At 42.0% G+C, this 24,620-nt stretch overlaps 2 protein-coding genes and 1 long non-coding RNA gene across 3 annotated transcripts in view; 1 reads left to right on the top strand and 2 right to left on the bottom strand.

Moving 5' to 3' along the window:
• The window catches only part of GTF2F2 (general transcription factor IIF subunit 2), a 192,290-nt gene that overhangs the window by 56,717 nt on the left and 110,953 nt on the right, over positions 1-24,620 (top strand). The gene's annotated exons all lie outside the window — the stretch shown is intronic.
• Positions 686-11,089, bottom strand: LOC109302838. Its single transcript, XR_002098945.1, has 3 exons — positions 11,079-11,089; positions 3,532-3,536; positions 686-1,154 (listed from the first exon to the last, which is right to left on the bottom strand). It is a non-coding gene; the product is annotated as an uncharacterized LOC109302838 (long non-coding RNA).
• Positions 8,121-9,734, bottom strand: KCTD4 (potassium channel tetramerization domain containing 4). Its single transcript, XM_019524704.1, has one exon. It carries the CDS (start codon positions 9,557-9,559, stop codon positions 8,786-8,788), a length of 774 nt encoding a protein of 257 aa, XP_019380249.1. The 5' UTR covers positions 9,560-9,734; the 3' UTR covers positions 8,121-8,785.

Here is a 24,620-nt window from a genome sequence, read left to right as displayed (position 1 = left end):
GCTGATCCCAGTCTCAGTACTCTTCTGGATGTTTTCCTTTTTTCTGAATAAAAACACCTTGTGATATTACTTTCCTCAGTCTTTTTCTCTTCTGCCTTTGCCACATCAGTAATCGAGCACTTCCTGTCCTGATTATCACTGACATTCTCAGTGAAATTCTTACTTTATTCACTTTGTACTAATCAAAGTAGGCCTCAGTGAACACTGTTAAATTGTTATCTTGTTGCTTCCTCCCACTTATGTCCACCTTTGGGCAACAGCAACAAGTTTCTCAAAATATTTTTACCTATTTTGAAGTAAAATGTGTGGCACTTTTTTATATAAGTTGCTTGTATGCAAATGATGTAAAATGATCTACTGTATTGAAAATAATAAATGCAATTGGATAATGAAGTGGAGTTCGTATGATACATAAGGAAAAAGAATTGCCCATTTTAAAAAAAAAAAGAGGAGGTCTTGTCCCAGACTGGTTGAGTTTGATGCAGTTGTAATAATTACAGGTGCAAAGTATTAATTTATGTATGACAGAAATGTGTATTTGAAAAGATACAGTAGTAAGGTCATGAGATCAAATGGTGGTCACAGGCATTAAAGTTGAAATCAGCTCCTGAAATATTAATTTCCCCTGTATATTTCATTACAGACTTAAGCCTCAACAGATAATTGTTATAAATATAGAATGCAGTTGTCCCATGTCTTAAGTAGCTATGCAGAGAATTAATGGGACATGGGGGGTGCTCTTCTCTATCCAGTGCAGCTAGTCTAAGGCTACCTGAATTGAGCACAGGAGAAGAAGAGGTGTCTGCCATACAAGCAAATGGGTGGAGAGCTGCCATTAGCAGAGCTGGTCAGGTGAGAGGTGGGGAGAGAAGTTGCACCTCTGAATGGGATGGCATGATCTACTTTTCCCACCAGAAGAAGTGGAGAGCAGCAGAGAAATTACTATATTTATTTTAATACAAAATGAGGTTCCCCTCCCCCAATTGGCATGAGGAATAAAGCCTCTAGTCTTATAATCGCATACAAGGAAATCTCACTAAATACATTGTCTATCATTAAACTGCTGCCAAAAGCAGCATGTGCTTAGCAATGTAAACCAGCTATGAAGCTGACTAAATCCAGCCAACACTGAGTTTGACTATAAAACACATTGACTACATTGGCCAAACATGCTGATGGGAACTTTTTTTGGTGTTTAAAAAAAATGGGCAGGTGTTCCCTCCATGGGAAACTGGCACCAAGCCTGGAGGTACTGCAAAACCAAGATGGCACTGGAAGGGCTGGAGCTGACACCCTGATACCCTCCTCTTGTTGCCAAAAAGGCTTGATTTTAGCCGAAAGACTGAGATGCTAATAGGAAACTACCACAAGGATAGGTTAGCACAGCTCTTCTGAGTAAGCCATATATTAGTGCCCATTAAGCACAGTTACCATCACTGCTGACTCTCTGAATGCCTGGCATATATCACCAAACAGAATCCCTCTGTCACAACCTCTCAGTCTGGTGTATATAATTAGTAGTATGGCCATGCTGAACCAGGTTGCCCTGTGTCTTATCTGCATATAAATTTTTGGAGCATCCCAGGGCTTGTGACAGGAACACCTGAGCTAAGTACAGGCATTCAAAAAGCTTGAGCCTGAGTTCATTCAATCTTTGCAGGTTAGTCTAACCTGTGTAGATTGAACCAACATTCACTTTTGATTCCAGAAATGCAGCTACGTGCATGCAGTGGTTCAGGCTAGAAGCTGGGGGGCACTAGAGCGAGCCCTCCCTTCTCTTCAGGCTGGTGGGAAGCTGAGCTGAGGAATATGACCAGGCCCTGGCAGACTGAGAATGACTGGGGAGAGGTTGAAACCTCCACTCTGGCCTGCCGTACCCACCCCCCCGGTCTCCCTGGCTCTCCCCGCCCACCCCCTACTTGTCCAGACTACTTGTCCAACAGCCGCCACTGCTCCAGCTACAGAGCAGAGGGGTGGGGCCAACCCTGCAAAAAGCATGGGGGACTGTGATTTAACTTGAACCAGGAAAGGGTCTGGGACAGAAGTTTCACAAACAGATTTGACCTGAATTAGTTAAGTCTGATATTACATTCAACCAGGTTTATCTTAAACTAGTTTCTGCCATCTTGAAATGGTTTTATGTGCACTGAATTTATGTTCTGTTACAGGTTTAAACCAGTTTTTGATCACTTAAACTGGCTTGTGTGTAATTGCACAGAAGGGACCACACAGGGAGAAAAGGCAGAGGGGTAGCTCTCTGTGATGGAGCAGTACACCTCTCTGGAGACTGACATTGGCTTCAAAGATAAGCAGCTTGAAAACCTCTGGGTCAAGTTTTGGGTGGTGGGGGGCAAGGTGAGAGAGACCTAACTGTGCGCACTTACTACAGGCCACCAAACCAAGGGGAGGAGCTTGATCTGGAGTTCTCTCAAGAACTGACAGAGGCTGCGCATGCAATGGACTTCATGGGCGACTTCAGTTACCCAGACATAGATTGGGAGGAACAGTTGGCTAGGTCGGATTTGTCATGTAGCTTCTTAACTGTAATCAAGGAGCTCTTTCTGACTTGGGAAGCGCAAGGACCAACCAGAGGTACTGCTTTCCCAGACTTGGTTTTGGCCAAAGGAGATGATATGGTGTGTGGCTTGAACATTGAGGGTAGCCTGGGCGACAGCGACCATGAGCTCGTCAGGTTCACTGTCTGCCGCAAGGATGACAAATCAACTAGCAGGGCTGGAGTCCTGAACTTCACAAATGCTGATTTCAACAGGCTAAGGGTATTAGTAGGGGGATCAATGCAGGACCAGGGGCAAAAGGTGAATGGGGTGCACGAAGAGCAGTCATTCCTCAAGGACATGATCCTTGAAGCACAAAAGAAAACCATTCCCATGAAGAGGAAAGGTAGCAGAAGGGCTGGTAAGCCCTCCTGGCTCAATAGGGACATTATGGTCCTCTTGAAAAAGAAAAAAAGAGGCATACACACAGTGGAAGCTAGGGACAGTCAAAGAGGACTGTATAACAGTGGTCCGCATTTGTAGGGAAGTGATTAGGAAAGCTAAGGTGGCAACTGAGTTTAAGTTAGCCATGGGAGTCAAGACAATTAGAAGTCCTTCTTTAGGTATGTAGGGAGCAGAAGGAAAACAAATGGAAGCGCGGGGCACCTGATTAACACCTCGGGACAGCTGAACTCCTGAATGCCCACTTTGCTTCGGTATTTCACCGGACCAAGGGGAAAGATAAGCAAGATAAGGATCACAGGGGGCACGGTGGGAATGATATCCTTCCCACTGTGGATACTGAGCTGGTGCAAAACCACCTAGAAAAGCTAGACTTTTATAAGTCAGCAGGACTGGATGGACTTCACCTGAGAGTGCTGATGGAGCTGGCTGAGGTCATTGTGGACCCCTTGGCAGAGCTCTTTCAGAAATCGTGACACACAGGGAGATCCCTGAGGATTGGAAGAGGGCCAACGTTATACCCATCTTCAAGAAGGGGAAGAGGGAGGACCAGGGCAACTATAGACCAATCAACCTAATCTCCAGCCCAGGGAAAATCCTGGAAAAACTCATTAAAGAATCTATGTGCGGTACGCTCACTGAGGGTAAGATTCTGAATGACAGCCAGCATGGCTTCATCACAGGTAGGTCTTGTCTTACGATCTCATCTCCTTTTATGAACAGGTGTCTCACCACCTGGACATGGGAGAGAAAGTTGACATTATATACGTAGACCTCCAAAAGGCTTTTGATCTAGTATCCCACAATATCCTTGTGGGAAAACTGGAAGATTGTGCGCTTAACTGCTCAACAGTTCAGTGGGTGGAAAACTGGCAGCATAGTAGGACCCACAGAGTTCTCATAAATGGATCTGTGTTGTCCTGGAGAGATCAGTGGTGTCCCTGAGGGGTCCATGCTTGTACCGGTGCTTTTCAATATCTTTATCAGTGATTTGGATGTGGAGGTGAAAAGCTAGCTGGCCAAGTTTGCGGACAATGCCAAGTTATGGGGGAGCGTGGTCATGCCAGAACATAGGTTGCAGATATAGGTGGACCTGGACAGGCTGGAGAGTTGGGCAGACCAGAACCAGATCAAGTTCAACATGCAGAAGTGTAAGGTGCTCCATCTGGAGGCAGACAATCCCCAACATACCTACAGGCTTGGTGGCAACAATTTGACTTTCACCATGGCCGAAAGGGATCTACGGGTAGCAACTGACAGTCGCATGAACATGAGCCAGCAGTGCAATGCTGTGGCCAGCAGGGCAAACAACACACTGGCATGCATTAACCGATGCATCTTGTGCAAAACTAGGGAAGTGATACTCTCTGTACTGCGCACTGGTGAGACCGCAGTTGGAGTACTGTGTCTAGTTCTTGGCACTGCACTTGAACAAGGACGTGGAAAAACTTGAGAGGGTCCAGAGAAGAGCCACCCGTATGATCACAGACTTGCAAGACAAGCCTACAGAAGAGAAGGCTGAGAGGGGACTTGGTAGCGGCGTACCTCTACATCAAGAACTCCTGGGGAAGACCAGGAGCAATGGATACAAACTCCTGGAAGACCATTTCAGGCTCAACTCCAGGAAAAACTTCATAATCAGGGTGTCCAGACCGGAATTAAACTCCCTCTGGTGGTGGTGCAGTCACCTTCCTTGGAAATCTTCAGAAAGAGCCTGGACAGTCACCTCACTGGGGTCACTTGACCCCAGTTGTCTTTTCCTGCCTAGTGCAGGGGACTGGACCTGATGATCTACAAGGTCCGTTTCAGCTCCTTACAATCTATGAATCTATGACTTCTGTCCCTAGCCCTGGTTCCAGTCAGGAGTGGGGGCTAATTAGCACACGGCTCCTTTGTGGAGAGTATTTGGAGTGCACACACATACTAACCAGTGCTGAACTATAAGGTCACCATGGCTTGAAATGTTGTTGACACGGATGGGGCCCAGCCCAATGAACTGTGTAGTGAATTCACTAGCCTTTGGATTTGGGATAATATCACACATAGTTTGTACTACATATGCGTATGTGCCAAAGTGTTGCTCAAAAGTGTGTTTATGGAGTATCTGTGCTAAAACTTGCAGCAGTTGCTAAAAAAAAGTAACCAATTCTGGATGAACTAAGTATATTGGAACTATATGCAAATTGCTACAGCCATGTTTAATGTCAAGGTTATTGTTTTCAAATTTGCTCTTCATTTCCATGTACTCAGGGAGAGGAGGGTTGGACTGTAAAGAGAAGGGGAAGGGCTGCCCGGGGAAAAAGTGGGGAGGAAGTAGAGAACAAAGGAGCTACGTAACCCCTAGATTTCTTTTCCTTACTGTAGCCCTGGGAGGGAGACAAACTCAAAGCAGGCCTCCAATAATTAGATTCTATACCTGGAAAATTAAAACAAATTTAGAATTTTTCCATATATAGAATCTAATAATGTGGGGGACGGTCATCTTATTCAGGTAAATATGGTATGACTGAATTGCAGTTCCTTCCCAGCGCTCCCTCTGGGCTTATAGCTGTGCCCTTATGATGTATGTGACGACCAAGCCCATACCAAGAAAAAGTGGAATAAAAAATATTTCACTTGTATATCAAGTCTAAACTAATATTACCAGTACAGCCTTAACAGTTTTTCTGAAGGCTAAGCATTTGATTCTGCAGTATCAGTGATGTTTGAATTCAAGTATATGCCTAATGAGCTGTGGGCACGTACAGTTATTTATGCATGGAAGCATCTCTAGACTGAAGGGAAAGGGTTACTATTCTCTACTTGCAACATACGGTTTTCAATGCTATTTTTGTAACAAAAATCTTTTTCAAACTGAAAATGGTACATGTCCCCCAGCCTATATGTAATTTCAAACATCAGCCATTCTAGCTGGAGTTTTGTCTAAGGCAACAATATCCATTTTTATATGGCATGAAGAGAATTCATTTTGTCCTCCCTTCTGTGCCCTCCTGTATAAATCGTCATCTTAAACAGCTGAGCAAAATCCCTGCAATTGGAAACCAAGCATGAAACTTCAGCCCTGAAAATGGTAAAGCGCATGTGAAAATGTGATATAGTTTAAATTGATGTGACAACAGGTGCTTTCAAGTGTCTTCTGTTAAACATTGATGCCACAGATATTTTCCATGAGAACTAACTGGGGAGCGTTTTTGTAAGCAATTTTTAATCGCATGAATCTTACAAAACAAAAATAATATAAAATTGGTGGGTGTTTCTTTGGCCTCAATAGAGACATTTTTTACCTCAAATACAATACAGTTCAAGTGATGAAGCTGTCTGAATTGTTTCAACCATCAACTTTTTAAAGGGGAGTGGTCACCCTAAGTCTCAGCAAGAAAAAAGCTTTCTGTTTAAGCCTTTGAGAGTAAGTCTAGAATATTGTCAGAAGATATTTGTGATGAATCTGTTTTTTATGCTGCTTCTGGCAAGCTGGTAGGAATTAAAAGTATGGATTACAGTGTTTCAATAATAAAAAATGCTTTCTCATGGAGATTTTCCCCAAGCAGTACAGAAGTGTTAGGATTTTCTCCTGTTTATACATGAGGATGAAATCTTATGGTAAAGAAAATAGTAGTTCTCTTTGACATTAATCCATTGCAGTTTCTTGGTGTTTGGCCTTTAAAGAAGTCAGTTCAAAAGGCAGGCATCTGCAGCATATCGTTTTTTTTATTAACCAATTAAATGATTTTTTTTAACGTTTTCTTTCTTTAAAACTCTACAGTCATTTAAAATCCCAATCAAGTATTCATTAGAACTGAAGGTTATAGCTAAAATGTTTAAAAGAAAATGGATGATTTGACATCTTTTGAGCAACAGCCTCCTCCAGACTGCCTCTCCAGGTTACATATTTGACAGCACTGGAAACATACTTCTTTATGATTTGTAGGGCAGTTATGGTGTTTCCTCAATTGCTTGTCCACTTGTTGTTACTACTTAGTGCTAAGATGACAGATCTCTGAAGGATTTTTCCTGCAATTTGTTCACTGTTAGTTTGGGCCGTAGCATCTCTAGTCTTCATCCTTTTAATATTTAGCTGATTTTTCTAAATTTGTTTCATGTATGCTTTCATATTTATTTTTTAGAGAAGTGTAACTGTGTAAATATACTAATTTGAAAATTACAGTGTACTGAATTATTTGAAATTAGAGTTTAAAATAGAAACTTTTTCAGCGTGTAATTATTCCTAAGTTTTTACCAGCCACGACCGTTCACAAGGTCTTAGAAACTTCTGTAATGCTCCTATTCCCCCCATACATAGAGGCTAAGTAGAAAAGTGCATTGTTTGGGGTAATGTTACTCACTTTGTAAAGGAATTCCAGAGAGTTTCCCACTTGGCAATACTATCATGTACCCTCCCCCCCTTTTTTCCTTTTTTCTAAAAAAAATTCTCTTGTTCAGCGATCTGACTGCTGTCTGTATTACAAGTTTGGCTTCAGTGAGAGACTCAGTTGTTGCCTATTTTAGTTGAAGTACAGATTCATGTTGCAATAGAAGTGGACAACATCAGTTCATCAGTTGACTCAAACTTGATTTAATTTGAGCCATGCCTGATAGCAGACTTAAAAAGAACAAACTCAGAACTTGTATAAGTAGGTGCAGTGTCATTTGACTTAAGAGGTGAATGAAGTGAATATTCATCTGCTTACATGACGGTCATGTCTAATCCAAGGATTTTGAACGGCAAGCATCTACCTCATGTTTAATGAGTTGCATGTGAAAGATATATCTTGATACTGTAATAAAGATCAGTGAAAGAAGGGAGTAGATAATAAATAGTATGGATGGTGTGAAAGGAGAAAGACATCTAATTTACCATTTACACTTATGCAGGTTAAATACCAGCAGGTGTTCTATTCAAAACTAGAAATTCCAGGTACTATTAGCAAGCCATTGTGCAAAGCAATATATCTGTTAATTTGCTACTCTTTGTGAACAGCAGTAATTAGTGAGAAACATCAACTTTAGCATAGTAGGATGTCATTAATTGAAAACCTGTTGCTTGACATTGTATGCAAAACCTTTTGAATAACCTTTAAATATATATATTTTAAAATAAACAAGTTCCACCTACCTTAATGAATACAAGTATGTCCTATAATAGGTATGGGGGGAATAAGAAAAGAAAGCTGTGCTAGTTTTTGTGTAGGCATTTTCGTTGATAATCCTCATCAAATTCACAACTTGGTCACTAATTTGTTTTCAAGTATGTGAGCTGTAGAATCATAGGTGTTTAATTTCAAAATCAAGTTGATGCCTTTTAAACCTTTTTAGTCTCATTGCATTTTAGTAAAATTTGTTTTTAATAGATTTGCAGAAACTGTAATGAACACTCGAAATGTTTTATTCCAGTTAAAATCCAGTGTGAATTTTTTCATAAGCAAAACATTTTTAAGCTTGGATATTAAATGAAAATACTTCCACCACTGTTCAGCTGAACAATAAGGTGTAGGCATGTTAGTCATACAAGTACACAGAACCGTTTCAGCTACACTCTCTGGATGAAAGGCAGCATGAAGGAAACATATGCAAATAGCAGTATTTGATTTGGATTTACAATGTTTAGCCATTTTTTTTTTATTATTAAATTTAGGCATAAAATTCTTGTTCAGCACAAATAACTCAGAGATGAATGTTATTATGGAATTTACATACCATTAGGTCACATTAATTGATTAGCAGCAGAGCTCTGTGGTACAAGGCTAGTTAGATACATTATTTGTGATGCCTGGGTGCTGTAGTTAAATGAGGTTTACTTGGCTGCATGCTCGTTGCCTTTGTCTTTGTAATTACTTGATAAAATGAAGTGCATCGCTGTGAACAATTGACCCTTTGGAACAATCCAGACTGGTCAGCAGTCTAAATCCACATTTTAAAGCCATCATTATAGCTTCAAACTTAAGAGTTTCCAGGGTGCAGACAAAGGTGTTGTCCTCCTTCAGTACAAGTCGTGTACCATTTTCAGACTTTATGAAGTATTTAAATTGAATAATATTTGAAGATATTGAAAACTCCTCTGGAAATCCATCAAGCCTGCTTTTGGATACTAGCACAATTCGAGATTTGATTTTGGCTATGAAATCTGGAGCATTACAGAAGATTCTAAGACCTTGTGAACGGTCGTGGCTGTCAGTTATTTCCAGGAAAGTAGTCTCTCTGGATGCTAGCTGTTCTTTCTCCCACCTTGATTTCACTGCATCAGATAAAATCTTGAGCTGAAAAAAATCTGCTTCTTGTGCCAAAAGTTGATTTTCTCGAAACCCCTCTGGTAGAAGAAGTTCTCCATTTCGTAGGAAGTTCAGAATGTGCCTGAAAAGGAGTCCATCCCTGTCTATGAAGTAATGGCCATCTGCATCAAATGGACACAGAATTTTTCCATTTACCACACCTTCAAGAAGAGAGTCTGGGTACTTGGTTAGTGTTTGCTTCTGTGTAATATACAGATATCCACCAACATTGAGGGTAATCAGAGACATTTTACAGTTCTTGTCTTGATCAGAGCCCTCAGAGTTGCTGTGTCTTTCTTCATATTCCTTTTCTCTTTTGTTTATCTTTCGCTCCATTCTCTAAGGCAGAGTAAAAAGACAGCTGCTTTGTCCGGTTCTTGTTTGCTTGAAAAGAGGTATTTAAAAGCACCTTTATTCAGCTCCGGCACGGTGATGGAATGGAAATGCTGCTAGCAATGCATGGACTGTCAGCTCAGTTTTGCAGTAGGTGGCGTATCAGCTATGTATGCAGTAAGCTACGACTGTACAGGAGAATTTGCATTTAACTGTATAAGGGAAGAGGAGGGGTATACAAGAAATTATTATTTTATTTAAGACTAGAAAGTTTAAATGATTTAAAAATAGCTTTTTTTTGGTGATTTTTTTTTTTCAGGTAGAATTTGGATTTCTTAAACTGACAAATTCAGTTTTCATACCTATTTTAAAATGCTTGGTATAGAATGGTTAAAGAGTATTTAGGACTTGCAATGCTGTGTGAATAGCTTTTATTTCTTTTGTTATTTTTAGTTTCACATAACTTTGCAAAAAGCCTATTACCATTTATGATATTTCATTTATATAATGGAAGATAACTGAAGCTGACGTACGTATGCGCACCTTGTATATAGAATATCATTTTATCAGCAGAAAATACTTTTAAGTGGTATTATAAGGCACTTCTCTGTCTAATTGGTTTGGCATATGGTGAAATTGTCTTTTTTCAGCTGATTGAGGTACCTGCAGCAAGGCAAAAAATGCAGCCTAATTAGGTTTTGTTTACTCTGGTATGCCACAGATGCAAATGGTTTTAGAAAAGGGGGACGTGCATTATTTGTAGTGATGATTCTTACATTGGGCCAGAAAATCTAACATTGGCTGTCTTGTATTCTGTCAAAACAACTCTGCTGCCATGTGGAACATGGAACAAAGGGCTATTTTGCCCACAGTTATCTTTGAACAGCGCATAACACTGGCTTAGCAACACTTTATTAAGCAGGATAATGTCGACAGAGTAGACTTGAATTGAATAGCTGTCTCATTTTCTCTGTATAAATCTGTGATTGAGGCTCATTTTCAGTTATCTTTTTAAAAATATTTTCCCTTTTAAACCTTTGTGAGGGGTAGGGAGAGGGGAAGCTGTACAAACGTGTGTGTGTATTTCCTTGGGGACCCGTGTGGGGGATGGAGGGGTGGTACATGAAGCATGCATTCCAAAGCTCAGTAGAAACCAAGGATTTACCTTAGCTTGAACATGGGAATAAGAAATTCTGTGGGTTTTTCTCCCCTGGATTTGCCAGTTTACAAGTATCAACTAGTCAGAGAAAAAAGTAACCAAAAGTCAGATTAACTCCTTGTGAAAATGAATGGTCTATTCCTGTTGTAAGAGTTTATTCGTGCGGCTTCCTCTCTCTATAATAACAATTATTTTTGGTTCTTACGGAAACATTCCATGATTCTGTGTTTTGTTAGTTGGTAATTATGCTTATCAGTGGAAATTAATATGCTGATTCTACCTGCCGCCCTCTTTATCAGTATCACCGGTCTATACAACTTGTACACTGTATTTTTGTCACCTGCCTTGTGCAGTACATTTAACATTTTTTTCAGAAGGCTGTCTCGGGATTTGGGTATTATTTAAATCTCTGTTCTTTTAAGCCATCCTTGTGTTTAACATCACTTTAATTTGAAGAGATTTCAGTCATTTCATAACGTCTGAACATACCTTCCAAAAATGATCCCCTTTAGTTATTGAGAAAATAATGGGAGAGAGAAAAAGGGCTGTGTTGCTTTGTTGTAAGTTTGGGGAATAAAATTTAATCACTGCAGGAGACTTCTGCTTAAATTTAATTTATAATCAAGTTGCAGAAAATCCATTTGATCTATTCAGGTTTTCTATGGTGCTAATCTTACAGCCAGTTGTAAGAATCGTAGTAGTAATTGACAACCCCCTAGAATGACTCCTGTGGCCCTTCCGTTTTGTATGGTGACCTTGCCAGCTTTTTAAAGCCAAACTGAGCAAGTTCTGGCAATAGTGGTCAGCATTTTCAAGGAAGACTCAGAATTCTGAAGGGACTTGGTCCTTCATGGCTGGCTGAACTGTAAAACGAAACATAACGTTTGCAAAATCGTATCCATTTGTTATTTTTGTATGCTTATCATTGTACAAAATATCAGTCTCTGGGTTGAAATTTTCCAGGTTTGTTCATACATGTGTTGGAAAGGTCAGGCTATTTCATTTCAGCTACTTAGAAGGTTAAAACTCCAACAAGTTGCTAGCTGCAAAGTTCAGGATAGAAAGAGAAATATGCAAGTACATGGTAAATGTGGAGATTGGTCCATCTCTGAGTGGAGAGGCAAGATCCTCTCACTGGAAACAGCTGGGTTTTAGTCCCAGGAGGAACATTTGCCTACCCCAGTCAAAATCCCAAATGTTGGCTGCAGCCAATACCCAGTGCTCCTGAGAAAGGTGAATAAAAACCCTGACACGTAGCAACAGGAGGGGGAAATTTTCTTCCTAGTCCTATGTGGCAACTAGCAAAGCCCAGAAGCAAGGAAAATACAAAACTCCCTCCATTCTGCTCTGCCGCCTGGGGACAGCAAGTATAATGGCACACACCACACCCTCTAACTGGACAGCCAGAACTTTCCTTTCTCTGTCCCTTCCATCAATCTAATCTCAGTTCTTTTAAATTTCTTTCATAACTAAGCCAATTTTGTGGAGCTCTGCTGAGTGCGGTCCCTGCCAAGGTCCATATGCTTCAAGCTTCAGAGCTTACATTCCACACCACTCCCATGCAGACCTTACCTTCAGTCTTCCCTAGCTGTTACTAGGCCCTGAGACAAAATTACGCACCTGATTTGTCTCTAATAGTATAGTCTATGAACTATATACCCTGAGGCAAAAGAGGGGAACGCTCTACTATATGTCGTGTGCTCCATAGTAACTGCCTTTGTGTGTCCCTACTCTGCAGTAAGAGAAAATTGAATAGAAGATGTAGCCCTCAATGTAAGAAGAATAAATGACTGTGGGTTAGTTTCTGTTTACCTTGGAATAAAAGCATACTCCCAAGCCAATACTGCAGAGCAACAGCCATGGGAAAGCTCCACCCCTTTTATCCCACAGTAAATTGTTCATTATTCCATAGCCTAGGGAAACTTGCCAGTTTTTATGTTGTGCTCAACACTGCACTGTGCTGCCATTTTTACTATACACATAGTGACTTAGTGTTAGATGTAGCTATATTGATCCAGGACTAGTTGCAGCACACTGCTTTTGCTCACATTGTCATCTTAGGGGAGGTACAATTACAGAGAAAATTGGGGGGATCTCTTTTTTCCTTTGAATCATTGTCCAAATGCACATTCTGCTGTTGTTCATGTCCCTTGTGCTCCGGCTTAGAGTTTTGGCCAGTGGTGGTCTTATGCCAGTATGCATGTGATTTGAGGCCTGAAGAGCAAGCCTGATGAGGAAAGGCTGACAGATAGGGGACTGTTCAGCCTAGAAAAGAGAACTTTGGGGGGATTTGGTGGCAGCTTACAGATATATCAGGGGAGAGCATTAGGGGCTAAGTAACTATTCACCAAAGCATCCCATGGGAAAACCAGGAGTAGCAGCAGTCATAAACTCCTAGAAGACGGTTTCAAACTGGATATAAGGAAAAACTTCTTCCTGATTTGTGTGACCAGACTCTGAAATAGACTCCCAGTGGGGGTGGTGCATATACCTACCCTGGAGACCTTCAAAAGGAGACTGAATGCACAGCTTGCCAGGATTATTTGACCCCAGCAGTCTTTCCTGCCCAGATCAGGGGGGCTGGCCCCAATGATCTCATGAGGTCCCTTCCAGCCCTAAACTTCTGTGATTGTGAGAGTCCTCATGTTCCAAGCCAAGGAAGTGTCAGGTGCATGTTGGTTCTCTTCAGCCAACCTCTATGAATATGGAGCCCCTAGCACTGTCTCTTGGGAATTGCTCAACTCACTACAGGTGCATATGGTCTGTTATCTTGGATAAGTTGCTTACCGCTACTATAGTTTCACAAGGTACCAACTCCCAACTTCCTTTCCCAGTCCCTTTTTAAGGATCATGTCACTTATTTCCCCAAGGCAGGGGTTCTCAAAATTTGTGATGCTGTGACCCCGAATGCTGGATGGCAGTAGCAGGGGATGGGGAGCTTGCACATGGCTGCCGCTGCAACCACTTCATGCCACTGCCACGCACTGCTTCTCTGTGCTGCTGCGCGTACCCCCTGGGAAGTTTGTGGCCTCCTTTTAAGTTGCTCATGACCCCCGGGGGATCATGACCCACAGTGTGCGAACCCCTGCCCTAAGGGCAATAAAAGAGTCTGCATGCCAACATCAGGGAACAGGGTTGTCAGTCATTGCTTTTTGATTCTGGAAAAGAAAAAAAGGATGGCAACCCATCTGGGATTACAGTTTATATGCATGCTAAGGTTTGGAATGGACAATCTTGCCTTCATAGTACCTTCCCTTCCCCCATTTTGGACTCAATGGAATGGTTCAATATCTCTTGACCTTCAGGATGCATGCTTCGGCATCCTCAACCTCATAACTGAAATCAAACCCAGTCGCTACAGTGAAAACTTAGTTCTCCTTACTGGTGTACCTGCATTGTGTACTTTTGTAACAAGGCATCTTGGCCTGTATCATCAGTCCCTGCAGGGTTGGTGGCTGCACTGTATGCCTGGGCAAACACTAGCTATATATGCCTCTCTGCATATTCCCACTGTTCCTGATGTCCTTGAAATGGCAGGAAGACTCTGTAAACATCTGCAGAGTAGCCCCTTTGCACTTTTCCTACCATCTGAGACTATGGAGATGAATAAATGCTTTGTTATTGTGGCTGAAAAGCTCAGATGAATGGGCTTGGCAGGATGCAGGGATGCATGTCAGATTTCTAGAGGTGATGATAGTCATGAGACTTGCAAAAGAACAGAAAACAGAGCAGTAGATGAGGCAGGGGTAGCGGATTGGAGTGGCACTTGGGGTAAAGTGTGGGGCTAATCTGTGGCTTGCCTGCCAAACTTTGTGCCCTGCCAACCCCCACTGGCTTAGCAGGTGCTTTTCCCCCAACTGTGAATGGGAGACCAAACTCTGTGTTCCAGGACAGCCTGTTGTGTTGAGGTTATACATAATTGGATCCGTTTGTGACATCAATTATCCAGAAGCGTATGATTTTCTGTTTTGGAGGAGGCTGGAACCCAGGGTGCCTGGCTAATGCTTTCCCTGTCATATAGGTGGGTAGTCTTTTGTTTATTCTTCACTCTCTTTGATTCCCCATAGTGATCCACATGACCAGAGAAGACTTGGCCAAACTTTGATTTTGATAGCTCCAGCTTGGTTGATCAGTTCTTGTACATCGCGTAATACTCTTCTTCAGAACCAAAGTCCTGCCTTCTTTTCTGCTGTTTCAGATTGAAGGAAAGCTTCTTCACCCAGACCTGAAATCTTTTTACCTCACAGCGTGACTGCTGGAAGTCTGTGAAACACAGAAAACCCCTAGTCCTTGTTCATCCATGACATTTTGTTACATCGTAGAGAGGCTGACTTGGAGTTCTGAAGGGGTCAACATTTTCTTCTGGCTACTATGGAAAGTCCTTCAGAACACGTGAGGAACTGATGCCTGAAATTCTAGGCTCCTTGCTCACTGGATTAAACACAATAATCTTGTGCTAAACTCCAATCAAGGTACTTCTGAATAGCAATCTTAACACTTAGGAGGAGATCAGTGCTCTCTTCTCATGCAACCATACTGAAATTACTGAAGGGTTGACATAGTGGGTTCTTATCTGTTAGGAATCTAATCCCACTGTAGGAACTCAACCTGTTCTTCTTGTTGGCTTTAAGATAATGGTAACTTACTTTCTGTCATGCTTATCAGTTAAAACCTCATTCCTTCTGGCCTTGTCTTCAGCAAAGAGAGCATAGGAGAGAAAAACATTATATTGGTTGGCCCTCCATACTTGGTCTTCTACCCTAAGAACAACACTACATTTCCACCAGAAATAGTCATAGAGGTCCAACAAATTCTTTCACTTTTCAACATTCTTCCTTTAACTGCTTGTGTCTAGGAGAGGCATGCAACTGTCTGTTAGGGTTGGGGAAGGCTTCAGTCGCTGATTTAATTCAATTTGCCTATGAATCCGAATCGGGAGATCCTTTAATCTCATTGAATCAAATTGGAACCCTCTGAATAGATTTGGGGAGATTCAGAAAGATTGGACTATTTGGACATAGACACAGCTTTAAAAGTTTTTTCTACATACCTCAAGGTACCAGGCAGCTCACGAATGCTGAGATGCTGGGGCAGATGGAGCGTCCCACAGGAGCGCGGGGCGGGGTCCCCAGTATGCTTGGAGGCAGACCCGGAAGTGTACCTGAAGCACTTCTGGGTCCACCAGGGAGCACCTGGCTGGCTGATTGGTGCCTTCTGGGTCTTGGGGAGCACCCAGGGTCCCCCCGCGGCTGATCGGCGAGCCGGAGGGCTGCGGGGGGGCCCCCAGTACACTTGGCAGTGGACCTGTCAAGGGTTCACTGAGAATGCAGGGGGCCCCCCATGCTCCTGTGGGATGCCCTATCCGCCCCAGCATCACAGCATTCAGAAGTCACGCCTGGTACCTTGAGATATGTAGAAAAAACATTTAAAGCCGTGTCTGTGGCCGAATTGCTGATTCTCTGAATCAGTATCGAATCTTCGGATTCAGCCAAATCAAATCAGGACAGTGATCTGAATCAATTAATTGAATCACCGTGTCCCTGATTCAGACCAAATCTGAATCGGATATATCTTGTTTCTCACACCCCTACTGTCCATGCCTTAGACTTGTGTTTGTGAAAAGACCACAAGCTTCTCAGTTCTCAACTGGTTTGCTGCTGTAAAGTTAATTTCTGGAATTTGGGTATAAACCATGGCTTGAAAATCCCATTGAGAAATGAGCACCTCTGTTTTCCCCCTCTTTGCAAAGAAATATGACCAATCCCTCTTTCTATCCTTACAATAGCATTCAAAGTGGATTAGGGAGTTAGACTCTCTTTTCCTCCGAGCTGTTCTCAGCTGATAAATGTGTGCCTTAAAATCTGTTGGTTACCCAAGTCTTGTCTCATCAAGCTGCAATGGAAGAATGAAGAAAAAGGCAAAGCTGGTACCTGAGTGATGGTGAGATGTGCGGAATCTAAGAAATCATGAATTCAGAAAAATGAAAACCTCTTTCAACAATGTCACCATATTGTCTTGCGTGCTATGTACCCCCGATAAGACATGCATCTTTGTGTTCAGAAGGTGAAATGAAAGAAATTTTTTTTCCTTAAAAATACTGATGAGCATTTTTGCAGGGAAAATGCAGGCAGCCACAATAAGGATGGAGGGGAGCAAATACCTGTGGCTGTTCCATTAACACCCTAGCTGCAGGATGTGGTAAGTGCTGCTGCCTGCCCACTCAGCTTGGGAAAGGACTTGGCAGCTCTGCTCTGGGATGATCAGGCTGTGAGGCCCTGCGAATGGCAGGAGTGGAGGACGATTTTAAACAGGGCGCAATTGCAACCCATCCCCCCATTCTGTTCCCTGCCACATTTCCTTGCTTAAGACGCACATCCCAGTCTTCAGTAGCTGATTTTTGGTGGGAGAGAAAGGTGCACGTGGTATGTGAGTAAGCATAGCAATTCTGTCATGTTCATGGAGAAACCTTTCTTTTTTGGTTCTTTGTGCATGGAACTCTGTGTACCCTAAATCATTATAAAGTATATAAAATATAAGCAAGTACAGTACAGTTACGTGAATATTGTGCGATAAACCTGAACTTTAGGGCTTTTTTTCTTGCTGAGTGTTTGACCTAAAGTAAGGTTGCATATTATTTCCCTGTGCATATTTTCCTTTTTTATTTTTTAATTGAATTGGAGATGTGAGGACCTGAATAGGAAAAGGAAAAAAATTATAGCTCTGTTTTAGATGCCAGGAGGCATGTATACTGAGAGGTGCTAAAGAAATAAGGAGTTTTTCATGTTCGTTAGGAATTTAATGGTATTGGCCTACTACTAGATGAGAATGGAACAGTTGTCTAATAATGCAGAAAATGTTTGACAATTATATTTGTTTTGTATTTCGGAAGGGATCCCTATGTAGTCATTTTCCAAGATGATTATGAAATACTTCCATTTCAAAAAAAGACCCAGAGGATGCTGAACAGCAGTTACTAGGACAATTTCTACTCAGTTATTAAAATTACGTCTTTTAAAACACGAGATCCAGGTAACTTGCATCCAAGAGTTACAAAAGAACTGCTTGAAGAGCTCTCTGAACAGATTTGATGACCTATGTATTTAACAGCCATTCAGCTAGATGTCAGCTCCAACCAAAATAATAGAACAATTGATGTAAGCTTCAACTAATAAAGAATTTAAAGGAGAAAGTTTTATAATTAATACCAATCAATGGGTATATTGATATAATCTGTTGAATTGTTTTGTTTTTTTTACTAAATTTGGGTGACAAAGAGAACAGTATTGATTGTAATATACTTAGATTTCTGTAAGATGTTTGACTTAGTATCATATGACACTTTAACTTAAACTAGAATGATATAAAATTAACACAGCACATATTGAATAAACTAGAAACTGGCTACCTGAGAAGTCTCAAATGTTATCAGAAACAGTGAATCACTATAGCCTGAGCGTGTTTCCAGTGGGGTCTTGCAGACAATTTCTTAGCTTTGTACCATTTAACAGCTTTTTACATGCGCCTGGTAGGAATTATCACTTTCAAAATTTGTCAGTGACCAGGAGAGTGCAAGTGATCAGAACAGTGCAGGTGACCAGGACAGTGGTCAATAATGAAGAGGCGACATCCCTTATGCAGTCCCACATTAGATATTGTTGTGAGGCTGGGATCAAACAATTATGCATTCTTATGTGGTCCAATATAAAGTTACTCATCTAGTAGCAGAATCTAAGTCATCCTTCATAGTAGTGACTCAAAAAGAGGATTTGGGGTGTCATAATGGATACTCAGCTGAAAAGGCGCTCCCACTTTGACAAAATGACGAGGATTTATGCCGTCCTTGGATATATGAAGGCAGGACAGGGATACTTCATCAGATGCTGACAAAGAAGCCTTGTCACTTATGAAAGCTGTATCACTTTGAACCAGTTTGTCTCTTAAGGTGCTACCCTACCCTGCTTTCTTTCTGACTTCAGACTAACATGGTTAACTACCTGTCGCTAGTAGGTGCTATAAGGCTTCAGCCCCTTTCTGGTTGGTGCCTTCCTCCCTAGCGACGTCAGGGTGAGACTGCACCCTGGGGCCACCTAGATGGTTCTGAGCACTGCCCCTACTTGCCTGCCACAACTTCGATGTTGACTGATGGGGAGGCAGTTCCCTGTTGGTGGTCCCAGAGGGGTCATGACCCTGGTCTTTCTTCATGGGGCTTCAAAAACCTCCCCTTTACCCTACCCTTACCACATCCACGGCCTGGGAGGACTCTGCTCCCTGTAATCTTCCCTGAGATGATATCTTCTCACCTGTGAGGACCGCCCCAATCTGGGTCGGGTCTGTTCAGCCATCAGTCTCTCCCGAATTGATCCTTTGGGGTAACGAAACATGTCCCAGCCTGGGGTTAACGATAACTTAGGAGATTCTTAACTGAAAGAGAAGATGTTCAGCATCTGCTGATGGAGCGCCTGGGACTCTGGCCCCAGGACTTCTGCCTCCCTGGGACAGGAGAAGAAATTCTGTCAGTCTCTCCAGGTACTCTTCCCAAGGACCGGCAGACTAGGAGTTAATCAATCCTGATCCTACCACCTAGTGGGACTTGCCTCTTCCCTGCCATGCTCTGGGCCAGTCACTGCCTGCTGCCTGCAGGGTTTTGCCATCACTTGCCACCCTTTGCTGTTGCGGTACCTGAACTCTCCAGAGCAGCCTGGTCTTCACTTGTGATGGTGAAGACGATCTTATTCTTCCCGATGTGACCCTCCGGCAAACTTCGGCCCCCCGAATACGGACCTGGGGTTTTCTCCGCTGGGTTTCCCTGGCTGATGCTGGGGCTTCTCGCCCCATGTCCTGCTCTGCCACTTCTATCAGGCTCCGCCACCTGTGTCTCACTGCCGGCTCTCCCCGCTGATGTTCTGCTCCTCTTTGCCCGGCTCTGCCATCTGCCTCTCCCTGCTGGCATCTGGTTTCTCCCTGCCAGAGTTCTGTTCCTCGCTTTTTGGGCAACTGGGTCTCTCCCCAGCTGCCTTTTGATGAGCCCGCACTGCCTTCAGGCTTCACCCCCAGGGCTCGCTGATCTGCAGGCTCAGGCAGCTGTGGAACTGCTGGGCCTGTGTCAGCTTTTCCCCAGAGCTGCCACTTGTCCCAAACTTTACTGTAAGTATCGGTGCTGCTTGTTGGGTGGGGTCCTGGGACATGCTGGGAGTGGGGCTTCTGCCTCTCCTCTCACACTACCTGTCTCTGAATGTAGGAAGGAGGAAGTCATAACAGGAAGTCACTATTTGGCATTGTGTAACTGCTGTTGGGATACTGTGTCTAGTTCTGTTTCCACTCTTCAAAAAGGATATTGATAAGTTGGAGAGGATTCAGAGAAGAACCACAAGAATGTCTGAAGGATTTGAAAGCATGTCTTAAAAAAAGGACCTAGGAGTCCAATCTATTTTGGTCACCCAAGAGAAAGTTAAAGGGGGATGGCTTTGTGGTCTGTAACTTCCTATGGAAGATCAAAACCTTGATAATGGGCTCTCCAGTCTAGCAAGCAAAGGCATAATAATCTAGTGACTGGAAGGTGAATCTAGACAAGGTGAAGCCCTGCCTCTGAAAAGCTTGAGAATCATTATGTTAGCTAATATATTAGCTAACTTTCATGAACCCATCCTAAAAACAGGAATAATTTTCAGGTTTAGAGCATCTCTTATAGATGTATTTGCCATGAATTTGACTTTGAGTAACATTATGTTTTGTCGTGTTCAAAAGCCAGTGTTAAACTCTATTCATTTATGTCATTTTTATTATGGTATGGATTAGGTTATGCTGTCTATAAGTATCTTCACAATTTTGGGATGTAGGTGAGTCAAGCATTTATGGTCAGATTTCTATTAAGAGCTGTTATGTCCTAGGAACTGAGGAATGCCTATCTAAGGAGCTGCTAAGTATGTCTGGCTCATTGTGTTACTGAGGCAAGAACAATTGTCGCTCCCAAACTCGGGCAGAAAAAGTTATTGTTGGCATGAGCACCCAAGATATTGTCTGCCTATAATGGGAAAAACCTGGCGTGACAAAGGCATCTCAGGGAAATGGGCCATTGGCTTGGGGAGCTCCAGGAGGAAACATTTTTCCTGGAAAATTCTGAGATTTCTCAGCAAACTGAACAAGGCTAGTGTGGGGTAGGACTGGCTTGGAGATATTTAAGAGCTATCTATGAGATAGTTATTGACTTTGGCTTATCCCTGCCCTTGGGGTGTGTCAAGGTCCCGAGCTGGCAGGATCACCAGGAAAGCTGATCTCTGGAATTACTAGCTGGACTTCACAGAAGGACTAGGCTGCCGCCAGATGAGAGGGGGTATTTTAGCTTGCTAGCTGGCAGCAGTAATTTAGGAATGAGTGTACAATCTTGTAAAATTGAGCTGAAGTTGTTATTGTGCATCTGCTCTAGGAAAAAGTTCAGCTTTATGTTGGTCTTAGATAATGTATTCGCCAATGAATAAAACAAGTTATTAAAACAAAGTGTTACTGATCATAAATGCTTTTTATCCTAATCTAGACCTATTCTTATTAATAATAAAACCAGCTATTTAGTAGTTTTGTCCATTCCTGAGAATGGACAGGGGAGTGCAGAAGTGTGCACAGTTGCATATCGTGTCTGCCATCTGGGGCTACTCAAGTGATTAGCTGTTTCAGAGTTGCTCCCTGTCTGAGACTACTTCCTTGTAATTCTGGTCACCTTTTCAATGAATAGCTTGCAGAGGTCACCCACAGTTTTCAGGGTTTGTACAGTGAAAGTGGTTGCATAGTCAACCTTTTTGACAGCGTCTGGATGGTTTCTCACATATGCTGTCCTGCCAGTGTGCTTAACTGGTTCCCAAGGGACAAAGGGAATGAAAAAGGGAAACTTCCTTCTTGGTCCTTGCAGGTTTTGGCAGCTGTGCTGGGTCTGCTAGTTAGTGGAAAGCATTGTGGTGAACTTGTGATATGGGAATGGAATCTGAGACCTGTCAAATTCATCTCACAGTGACCATTTAAAATTGTTATATAGGATAGCTTTTTTTTTTCCTGCTTTAAATGGACTGGATTCAGGTCGGTGACCTGGAAGTGACACACCTCACCTGTGTGATTCATTAGCCAATGCCCAAAGACATCTAGTCTCCCAATGAGTATACTGTGTACAGGATGTTAAGGTATCACTCAGGAACTCAAAAGGTTGGAAATGGTGGAATTAATGCCACCAGTACAATCTCAGTACAGCTCCTTACTTATATGTTAAAATACAGTCTTTAGCTATATAGTTGTATATTATATCTTTCACTGTTATGTTTGCCAGTAGGATTTCAACCCGAAATTATTCTATCCATAACTCATACCATTTTTGCTCCCGAGGATTTTTTCTGTCACTGTAGCTGATGTCTACATTCGGAACTCTTCTCTATGAGTATTATAAACCCAAAGAGAGCCATGGGGGAGTAGATTTGCAAATTGCCTTCTGGCCACTGGATGGACTTTTGCAGCCTAATAAATGATATACACTGACCCCAAGGAGACTTACTCTCCTCACCTAGGTTATAAGTCACTGTGATTAAAAAGCTGCAGAAATCTCTGTGTTGTGGAACACAGTCAGTGAAGGAGTAGTGGGGTAAAACAAGTCTGTTCCATTAGTAAATAAAGAGGATGTTAGACAATGTCTGGTGGCAGTAACCATTTTTTAATTGGTAAGCCCAAGTAACTGATGCTCAAGTGTTCACCGAAAAGATCTATGACCTTGAAGTGTTATGTCTCTTTTCTTTTTAAAAAAACCCTTAGAATAGTGAGGAAAATCCAGAAGACAAAAAAAGAATCTGGCAATGTTGTTTGATTATTCAGAGAGGACACGTGGGGTGAACTTGGTATCCATAGAGTGGTTAGCCTGATGTCAAATTCAGGTAATATCATTGACTCATATCAACTTTTCTATGGATTAAAAGGTTAAAAGAAATATTCATGCTATTAATATTAATAGACATATAAGCACGGTTTTATGAAAAATATTTTTTGTTCAATAAATCTGTTCGTTTTCTGAGGTAACAAACATGCATGATACAGTTGAATGTGGCTCTTATACTGTTCTTTCTGTAAGGTGTTTGATTTAGTATGTCATGACATTCTGACTTGAAAAAAATAGTTCTATGCAAATAAAAAAAAGGAAACACATGTAACTAGATTAAAAACAGGCTGGCTGATGAATACCTGAAAATAGTTGTTGGTGAGATTCTACAGGGATTTGTGATAGGCCCAGTACAATTTATGATCTAAATCAGTGATCTGGAAGTCAATACATTGCTGCTAACTTAAAATTTGTGGTCAGAGTCAAAATTATTTCAGTGGTAAATAAAAATGACAGAACAGTTATACAGAGTGATCTAGATCACTTGCCTTGCTGGTTCCATTACAATTAAATATGTTTAAATATAGCCAAATGCTATAGCCAAATGCAGAGTTATACCCCTGGAAGTGAGGAGCACAGGCCACATCTACAGAATGTGGAAGTTTGAGGCTTTAGGGGTTGTAGAAACAAGAAACTTAATGTTAGTGCCAGAAGTGGTTTTGGATGAGTATGCAGAGATGGAAAGAGTTCAGTCTGTTTAGCTTATCAGACAGCTGACTGAGAGGTGGTTTGATTTGATTACAGTGTACAGTCACCTTCCTAGGGAGAAAATACTAGGTAGTAAAAGGCTCTGTAATGTAGTGGCAAAAGGCTTAACAAGAGCCAACTGCTGGAAGCTGATGCCAGAAACCTAAATTAGAAATTAGGCATGAATGTTAACAGTGCTGTTGTCAGATACAAGTTATTCGTCTTGAGAGTGGGTGAAATTTTAATTGCCTATGATATATAGGAGGTCAGACTGAATGATCGAATTGTCCCTTCTGGCTTTAAAACCTGTGAAGGTATGAAACAGTGAATTAGTTTTGCATAGCTTCAACTCTGGTGTGCCCAGAACTGTCAATGCTGGGTTCTTTCTGCTTTCTAGATGAACAATTTTATTAATATCCAAAGCAAGGCAAGAATGTATAAATGTAAAACCTTTTGATGCCTTCTTCCAGAACAGTCGTTCTCTGCATTAACATGAGGGAGATCAGAGTTAAATTTATGGGTTTCAATAGTACTTCAGTTATTAAAGCCAGTATACCTACCCTTAGCAGAGAGAGTGCCCTGTGTTTTGTAACAGCAGTCTCTCTAAGCAACTCTTTAAATCTTCAAACTGGATTCTGTCTGACTATAATGGTGGCTGTGCAGTGCCCTAAAGCAATGGCAAGAGTGATTTTTTAGACTGAAAGGTTTTGACCCTGTTCCTTCGGAAAAACGTTTAAAATATCATGTGCTTAGATCAATTTATCTAAGTTAGGACATTCAGAGTTGAGAGTAAAATTATGTCCTTATATCCTGTTTTGCATAACTCTTTTTGAGGGGCTTTCTAAATAGAGAGTGTACATTGCGTGTGCTACCCTGTCTGTGCACAATAGAGAGAAATAACATGATCTATAAAGGCATACGTACACATACTTTTTTCCCACGACATGCCAGAGATCCATTGCTTCGGGGCAGATTCGATTAATTAAATCTGCTCTGCATGCGAACTGCTCTGCGCTGCGTGCAGTTGTATAAGCGGCAAAATGCTTTTCAGCGCACAGAAAATGGCAGTGGTGTGCTTTTGAATAGGGGTGCACCAATAGAGATTTTTGGGGCTGATACCAAAAGCCAATTTTTAAGGAGGCATGTTAGCTGATACCAATCCAATTTCTGATACCAGCCCAGCAGCTTGAAGAACAGTGTCTGGCTGGTAAGTCTGTTGAGGTGGAAGGGGAGAGGGAAAGGAAGGGGCACGTGGGGGAAGATCGAGGCCCCTGCAGTGAGGAAGGGAGTTTATTGTTAGCACCTTCAGATGG

The sequence above is a fragment of the Gavialis gangeticus genome, unplaced genomic scaffold (genome assembly GCF_001723915.1).
Source record: "Gavialis gangeticus isolate Ggan-Ray unplaced genomic scaffold, GavGan_comp1, whole genome shotgun sequence".
In the NCBI taxonomy this organism is placed as follows: Eukaryota; Metazoa; Chordata; order Crocodylia; family Gavialidae; genus Gavialis; species Gavialis gangeticus.
The sequence above is the reverse complement of the archived record's forward strand: the minus strand, read 5'-3'. Positions and strand labels throughout refer to the sequence as shown.